General features: G+C 55.8%; 1 protein-coding gene across 2 annotated transcripts; it reads right to left on the bottom strand.

Moving 5' to 3' along the window:
- Positions 1-3,371: 3,371 nt before the first annotated feature.
- Positions 3,372-7,581, bottom strand: LOC113621889 (uncharacterized). Of its 2 annotated transcripts, none has more exons than XM_027109283.1 (4): positions 6,854-7,581; positions 6,364-6,618; positions 5,995-6,079; positions 3,372-3,560 (listed from the first exon to the last, which is right to left on the bottom strand). In XM_027109283.1, exons 1-3 carry the CDS (start codon positions 7,219-7,221, stop codon positions 6,001-6,003), a joined length of 702 nt encoding a protein of 233 aa, XP_026965084.1. In that variant the 5' UTR covers positions 7,222-7,581; the 3' UTR covers positions 3,372-3,560; positions 5,995-6,000. The 2 variants fall into 2 exon arrangements, with proteins under 2 accessions (XP_026965084.1, XP_026965086.1); XM_027109285.1 differs by lacking the exon at positions 3,372-3,560 and adding an exon at positions 5,130-5,179.
- Positions 7,582-7,968: the final 387 nt, after the last annotated feature.

The following is a 7,968-nucleotide window of genomic DNA, read 5'->3' as shown; positions in this document are numbered from 1 at the left end:
ACTTTTTAGTTCATCAGAGCTGAGCCTCTCCCACCTCAGGGCCTTTGAACAAGCTGTTCCCTCCGCCTACAGTGTCTCTCTCCACTTCTCTACTTGCTGAATTTCTACTCTTCTCTTAAACCACTCCTGAGGACTTTCCAGATTCCCCAGGAGGAAGGGATGGCTCTCCCACCACCTGCTCCACACCTTTGGGCTTAGGGTTCCCACCACTCGGAATCTGGGCTGCATCACCAGGCCACCCCCGTCAGCTCATCATCCCCTGTCTCCACCTCCATAACTGGCCCTTCTCACCTGGACCTGGGCCATTTCATCAGCTTTCTCACTTGTCTTTCTGCACAAGTCTAGCCCCTCTAGCTGTTTTCTGCCTCAGGGTCACTTTCCAGTAGAGGGTGCTCAATAAATATCTGTTGACTGATGGAGTAAATGAGTGAAGGAACGAATGAAAGAGTGACAGAAATGTAGAATCAAGCCTATCCCCCTTGGCTTTAAACCTTTCCATGGCTCCCTACTGCCATCAGCACAAAGTCTGTGCCTTATATTTAAGGTCCTCCTGTCTGATTCCCCACAGCGCACTCTGGGCTTTTCCCCAAGCCATACCCTGTTCTCCTTCCTGCATTCATGTACCTTTGTCCTTCTTCCCTGCTATGCAGCAGGGAAACAAGATTGGTTGTTGAAATAATCCAGGCAAGTGATGATGGGGAACCTGCACTAAAGAGAGAAGGGAGAGTCAGCCAACACCAACATTTCCTGAGCTAGACTCTGTCCTCAGTGCTCGGGACCGCGAGTGTAGCCTTGGAGCTTAAGTTTGAGATGACTATTAGGGTCCCCGTGGAGACATCAGGCGGGCAGTTAATCGACCTATGAGCCTGGATTTCAGAGGAGAGCTTGGAGGCCGCCTCCAATTTTTTTTTTTAAATAAATAAATTTATTTATTTATTTATTTTTGGTGGCATTGGGTCTTTGTTGCTGCGCGCGGGCTTTCTCTAGTTGCGGAGAGCGGGGGCTACTCTTTGTTGCAGTGAGTGGGCTTCTCATCGTGGTGGTTTCTCTTGTTGCAGAGCACGGGCTCTAGGCGCACAGGCTTCAGCAGTTGTGGTACACGGGCTCAGTAGTTGTGGCTCGCAGTCTCTAGAGCACAGACTCAGTAGTTGTGGCACACGGGCTTAGCTGCTCCGCGGCATGTGGGATCTTCCCGGACCAGGGCTCTAACCCGTGTCCCCTGCATTGGCAGTCGGATTCTTAACCACTGTGACACCAGGGAAGTCCGGCCTCCCAAATTTGAAGCCACAGGACTGGATGGGATCCACCGAGAGGAGCAGCTCAAGAAGACAGTGCCGGGGGCTCTCCAACTTTGACACTCTGAGTGGGGAGCCAGCAGGGGGATTCAGCTCGTGGGCAGAGAAGGGAAGAGAACCAGGAGCAGGGGTGTCCTGAAGGCTGAGGGAGGAAATGGCTTCCAGAAGGATTGCGTGATCTTCCATGTCAAATGCTGCTGAAGGTGGAGGAAGACGGAGGGGGAGAGGTATAGGAGGGGTCCAGGGGCAGAAGTGACAGGTCTTAGCAAAGGACTATGGATGTCGGGAGTGAGGAGGAAGGACTGAGGATGGTGCCTGAGGGTCTGGCTTGGGAAATGGGTGGAAGGAGGTGCCAAGCCATACACAGAAGGCCTAGGGAGGAGTAGCGGGGCACCATGGAAAAGGAGAGGTCAGCTTTGGACAGCTTGAGTTGAGGTGCCTTTGGAATGTCATTAGGATCTATGCGTCTGGAATGAAATGTGTGTTGGAGAGAAAAAGAGAAGATCCCCCTGTGTGTGTGTGTGTGTGTCTGTCTGTCTCTGTCACTCTCTCCTCTATCCTTTTTTTTTTTTTTTTTTTGGCCGTGCCATGTGGGATCTTAGTTCCCTGACCAGGGGTCAAACCTGTGCCCCCTGCATTGGGAGTGCGGAGTCTTAACCACTGGAACATTGGGGAAGTCCCTCTCCTCTATCCTTTTCTATGTGTATTTATGAAAGAATCTATATGCTGACTGTTATGAAATCTTTATCTCCAGCCCAGGTCTCTCCAGAACTCTGGCTGCCCTTGGAGATCACCCCGCATGTCCCACAGGGACCTACAAGACACAGAAAAACAGGCTCAGGACACAGATTAGAAAGGACAGAGTTGGAGGCGAGATAAACCAGGGAAGAGTTGATCAGACTGGTCCAGACAATGGCAAAGGCGGCCTGAACTAGGCAAGGGCAGAGGGCAGAGGAGATGAAGTGCAGAGACATTCAGGGAGCGGAGAGCACCAGAGATGGGGGCGAGGTTCCATGTGGAGGGAGAGGGGCTAGAGGAGGAAGGGAGACGGCTCTAGGGGTCCGCTGGGTGTGGAGCGTGGGGACAGCTGCCCTGCAGTCACCTGTTTATCTGACTGAGACCCCTCCCAAAAGGGCAGGGGAGGGGTCATAAGTGGGTCTTACGGAGGGGGGAGGGGGCTGCTGTTGACCACAGAGTGCATGAGTCAGGGTGGACACCCGAAGACTCCTTCCTTTAACCATCGGCACCCTCTGCCGAACCCCTGCAGGGAGGCATGAGCGGGATCCACTCCCAGCCTCAATCCCAGGTAGGACCTGCGAGAGTGAGTAGAGGGGAACACAGGGACAGGTGCTCAGGGCCTTGGACCTAGTTGAGGGCCAGAGACCACTTGTTGCCCACCAGAGTGGACTCTGAGACCCCGGGAGGGCTCTAGGCTTAGAGGTGCCACGATGGGACCATGTCCCTCCCTTGCTTTAAACCTGTCCATGGCTCCCTACTTCCTCTTGGAGAATGTCCACCCCCTTGGCCTGGCCTTCAAGGTCTTTGAAGCTCCAGGCCCAGCTAGCTTCATCTTAGGCAGAGCCCTCCTGGCTGCCAGTCTCACGGTTCTCTCAGCAGGATGACCGCTTTGATGATACCATTTCAGGCTGCAAATCACCAAGCCTTTCTCCATGCTGCCAGTTCTGCTTGGATTGCTACTCCCTTTGTAGGTCTACCCAGGGCCTGCCCATCTGTCAAGATTCAGCTCAAGGTACCCCTCCAAAAGGCTTTCCTGATCTTCCAGAGGAGTCACTGTGCCCCAAACAAACTAATGTCACCCTCTGTGGCACTTTACTGAGCTGGCGTATGTCTCTGCCTCTCCTTCTATGGCCTGTGAGAGTCTGGGGAGGAGGAACAAGTCGGGTTCACTCAGTCTACCCCATGGCGGGGTGGTCACGGGTGCAGTGGGACATTCAGGGGCGGCTACAGAGGCCATCCCAGCCCTGTGGGTTCAGTCTAACTCAGTGTGTGTGGATGGGGAGAACAGAGATCATCATCCCCCAAAGTAGGGAGAGCCAGAGAGCAGTGAAAGCTGCTTTATTCGGGCAGTGAAGGGCAGAAACATGGAGATACCAGGGGAGAGGGCAAAGGTGGACAATCTTCATCCACTGAGAGGGGACACAGGACTGTGCAGTGTTCCAGGCCATCTTCTTGCTCATCCTGGCTTGGCACAAGTTAGCCTCAGGATCATGAGGAGATGAACCTGAAGCCTGTCTTCCCAAGTCCCTGGAAAACAGACATCTGTGACACTCCTCTGGGACCTGGGGCACAGTTTGTGTAGCCGAGCACCCTAGACTGTCTGGGCTCTCGTGCAGCTCTGCTGTGAACTCGCTGGGTGTCCTCGGGCAAGTCATTTAATGGCTCTGAGCCCTGATCAGTCTCCTTATCTGAGAATAATGGGAATAACAATGGCACCCACCTCATAGGGTTGTGATGAGGCCTGCGAAGTGTTAGCATAATAACTGGCTGAAAGTAAATGTGGAATAAATATGAGTTGTTAGGATTATAACTGTTCCATCAAGAGACCTGGGTTCTGGTCCCAGTTCTGCCATGTTTTCCTCACTGGACCTGCCTGAGTTTCCATCTAAAAAATGGGATATTGGGCTTCCCTGGTGGCGCAGTGGTTGAGAGTCCACCTGCCGATGCAGGGGACACGGGTTCGTACCCCGGTCCGGGAGGATCCCACATGTCGCGGAGCAGCTGGGCCCGTGAGCCACGGCTGCTGAGCCTGAGCGTCCGGAGCCTGTGCTCCGCAACGGGAGGGGCCACAGTGGTGAGAGGCCCGCGTACCGCAAAAAAAACAAAAAAAACAAAAAAACCAAAAAAAACAAAACAGGGATATTGAAGGATTAAATGAAATAATGGATGTGGCAGAGACTCCTAAGATGAGTGATGGTCTCTTTCCCTCTGAGGTTCATCTCGCTGGGGCTGCAGAGGGGTTGTCACCTCCACTCTGTCAGGCCTTTACTGGGCTCTCTGTCCCGGCAGGATCTGCTGCCGCAGGGCCAGCCCATCTCCTCCTCTTGGCCCATGAGGCAGAATGAGAGGAAAGGGCTGCGGTTGCCCCAGCAGGGACTGTGGTTACGCAGGACGAAGGACTTCCTTCCAGACTGCAGGATGCTATCCTGGGAAGGAGCCAGAGATCGTGGGACAGAGGCTGCTGAGGGGAGGGATTGCTTCCAGGGGAATGTCCAGATTAGGCTGGTTAGGCCAGAGTGGGCCAGTGGAGTGAATGAGCTCAGCAGTGACCTCACTTCCAGAGAGCCTGGAGGGGCCCCATTTAAACCTGCCCCATGGCTCCCAAGATCACAGAGACAACAGACAGGAACAGAGACATAGCCAAAGAGGTATTCCAGGACAGACAGCCAGGGGCAAAGGGCCACCCACGAGACATATGCATGCTATTCCCTGCACCCAGAACACTCTTCCCAGGTCTGGAGTGGCTGATCTCTCATCCTTCAAGCCTTGATTAAGAGTTACCTCCTCAGACAGGACCACTCAGCCAACCAATTCATTCATGCAACCTTTAGTGAGCCCCAGTTATGAGTCAGGCACTGTTCTAGATCTGTGAACAAGACACAGTCCTTGCCCACTCCATATAATGTAGCACCTGGCCCACCTCGATCTTCTCAAACAGAGCACACTGTTTATCTCTTTTTTTAAAAAATATTTATTTATTTATTTTGGCTGCGCCTGGTCTTAGTTGTGGCACGCAGGATCTTCATTGTGGCATGCGGGATCTTCCACTTGCGGCATGCGTGATTCTTAGTTGCGGCATGCAGACTTCTTAGCTGCGGTATGCATGTGGGATCTAGTTCCCCGACCAGGGATCGAACCTCGGCCCCCTGCATTGGGAGCACAGAGTTTTACCTACTGGACCACCAGGGAAGTCCCCATATCTCTGACTTTTTTATTGTTGTCTTCCCTACCAGAATGTAAGTGCCATGAGGACAGGAACTTCAACTGTTCTTTTCACCAATATGAACTCAATGACTCAGAGTATAAACCTGGCACAACCCTCTAAAATAGGCCCTTGATAAATATTTGTTGAAGAAATAAATGGACACAGAGACCAGGGATAGACAGACACACAGAGAAAAAGAGCCATGCTCAGAGGTGATGCAAACATTCAGAGATGCCCCAAAATATCAAGCACACACAGACACACACAGGACAGTGTCCTTCAAGCAGGCTGCTTCCCTTAGGTCATTCAGTTTGGTCATCAGGCCTGGGGCTGGGGTGACTCCTGTCCTGGGACCGACCCAGTTGGTGCCCAAGGGCATGACCTATTCTGGTTCCCACACTCCCTGCGCAGGGCACCAAGTTGGCATTATGTTTGAAGAGCCCTCTTTGGAACTCTATTTTACTCCTTTAGTTGTCCTTTGATGAACAGAAATTTTAATATAGTCGAATGTCAATTTTCCAAAAAATGTTTGTGGTGGTTTGAGAAGGGCAGGGCTGAATAACCCTGAAGAAACCCACGCCCGGCCTGCGGGGCCTCTCTCACTGCGGCTCGGCCCTTCTGGGTCCTCGAGCCTGTAAGGCAGGGCGGACTAACCTCGTGCCCGGGTATCACCCTTTCCCCACCCCCACCTCCGTCAGGCCCCGCCTCTAGACCCGCCCCTCCGAGGTCGCGCCCTCTTCTGGCCCCGCCCCTCACCGGCTCTCACGGGCGCAGGGGAACTAGATGTGTCTTCCTCTTGCCCAGATATTGGTAGTTAATATTCTGCCACCGGTGCTTCCACCTGGAGGGAGGGAAAACTGGGCCTACAGGACGGCGGCAAGGCTCCCCGCCCCCTCTGAGTCTACGCCCGCTTCGCCTTGTCCCTTCCGTGGTCAGCCGCTTCAGGCCCCACCCTTCCCACTCAGTTCCTCCCACTCCTCCCGCTCCTAGGTACAGTCAAGCCCAGCCTTTCCAACCCCTGTCCGACCCTCGCGTCTGGGGATCCGCCCCTTCCCACAGACCCCTCCCCTGCCGTAGGCACCGCCCCTCCCTCCCAGGGCTTCCGCCCCGCCCCCGCGCGCTCACATGAGGCGCGGGCGCGCGCCGTAGCAGCTGGGCCTACGCGCCGAGGGTAAGTCCGCCAGCCCGGTGGTACCCGGCAGCAGCAGTAGGTTGCGCGCCGGCCAGCGCCAGGCGGCGCCCGGCGGGCGGCGGCGCTGCGGGCTCAGCCAGTAGTCGCCCAGGCTGCGGTGGGCGGCGGGCGCCGGCATGGCCGGGCCCCGGCAGCCCCAGAAACACAACTCCTGGTCAAGGCGGTGCGGGGGCGTGGCCCGGGGGCGCCTGCGGGGTAGACGGGCAGCGGTCACCCCAGGAGGCACGAGAGGCGGGGAGTAGGCGGCCGTCTCGTGTCAGACGCGGCGGCGCGAGGGTCGGGGTCACTCCTGGCCCATGTGGAGGGGCGGGGAGGGGGATTAGAGGCCCCCCTCGGGGCCTTCCCAAGGATCTGGACTCCTCCCCCCCAGCTGCCAGACCGGGGCCCTTCATCGCGCCGACACCCTCTCCCGGGCCCCCTCACCGGGACAGAAGAAAATTCGCCGCGAAGTGGGCAGTCTCGGTGAATAGCATAGTGTCCAGTCCTCCTGGCCCGGCTTCGGCCTCTTTAATACCTGCTGGGACGTGGAGGGGGAGGCCTGAAAGCCCATAGTCCCCCCGGGCCCCGCTGTTTTTAGCAGGAGGCGGCAGCTGGCAGAGCGGGGTGGGGCAGCGCCAGCCCCTCTGGCGGGGTCTAGTCCGTGGTCTGTCTTCAGCTGCTTCAGTGGGAGGGGGTTGGTCACCAGTGCTGGAGGATCCCCTGAGACCCTCCTCCCCCAGGATCAGGGACAGAAAGGCAAGGACAGGCAGAGGCAGCAAGAGGGGGCCCAGGATAGGAAGGTCAGCTGCCATTTGGATAAACCCTTCCTTATTTCACCCAGGGGCCTCCAGCTTCTGCTTACACACCCCTGATGGTGTGTTCAGGAAGAAACCACACCTCAGAAGGCCTCACTGCTCCCGGGCTTAAGAGCCTCCCAACTCTGCCCTCATGGCCCTTACAAGAGCCTTTCCCTTGCTCTGGGGCACTCTTAGATATCAGAGGCAGAAGGCTTCTCAGCCACCTCTAGTTCAGGAGTTCTTATCTGGAAGCCAGGACTGAGTTTGTGGGAGCTTCAGGAGGCCTGAAACTGTTTGCAAAGTTCAAACACACATATATTTCTGGAAGGAATCTAGAAAGGGTCCCTGACACCTCCCCCAGCCCCACCCCCCCACCCTCCCAAAAAAAAAAAAAATTAAAAGCCTACATTTTTTGCAGAAAGGAAAACAGGTTCAGAGAGGGGCAGAGAAAACCCAGTAGTAGGACCCAGGCTTCCTACTACTCTGCCCATCCTTACAAAGGGTGAGACAACCTCTCTGTGCCCTTGCCCTGCTCAGAGCATGGGGTTCCGGGCTCAGAGCCCAGGCTGGGCCCTGCTCCCCCACCCTCTGGGGATCCTGAGGAGCACGCTGGCCCCGCTCCCTTTCCCACACTGCCTGTTTGGGCTATTTCCCCCCAGTGACTCACACTGGCTGCTGGGGACAGTGGGCAGCTGTTCTGAGCCCCAGAGCCCTGTATGGCCCTGACTTGCCCCCCTCCCAATTGTGTGGCTATATTTGGGG

Source organism: Aethalodelphis obliquidens, unplaced genomic scaffold, assembly GCF_003676395.1.
Source record: "Aethalodelphis obliquidens isolate GAN/ISIS:26980383/991018 unplaced genomic scaffold, ASM367639v1 scaffold9, whole genome shotgun sequence".
Classification (NCBI taxonomy): domain Eukaryota; kingdom Metazoa; phylum Chordata; class Mammalia; order Artiodactyla; family Delphinidae; genus Aethalodelphis; species Aethalodelphis obliquidens.
Note: the sequence above shows the minus strand (reverse complement) of the source record. Positions and strands in the feature narration are given on the sequence as shown.

What these genes read in the sequence shown, in the direction of transcription:
- LOC113621889 (XM_027109283.1), bottom strand. Translation starts at nt 7,221, where the DNA reads ATGGCAGCTGACCTTCCTATCCTGGGCCCCCTCTTGCTGCCTCTGCCT. An exon ending in GCGAATTTTCTTCTGTCCCG is followed by an intron (nt 6,619 to 6,853) that starts GTGAGGGGGCCC and finishes TCTACCCCGCAG; the next exon opens with GCGCCCCCGGGCCACGCCCC. An exon ending in GGCGCGCGCCCGCGCCTCAT is followed by an intron (nt 6,080 to 6,363) that starts GTGAGCGCGCGG and finishes CCCTCCCTCCAG; the next exon opens with GTGGAAGCACCGGTGGCAGA.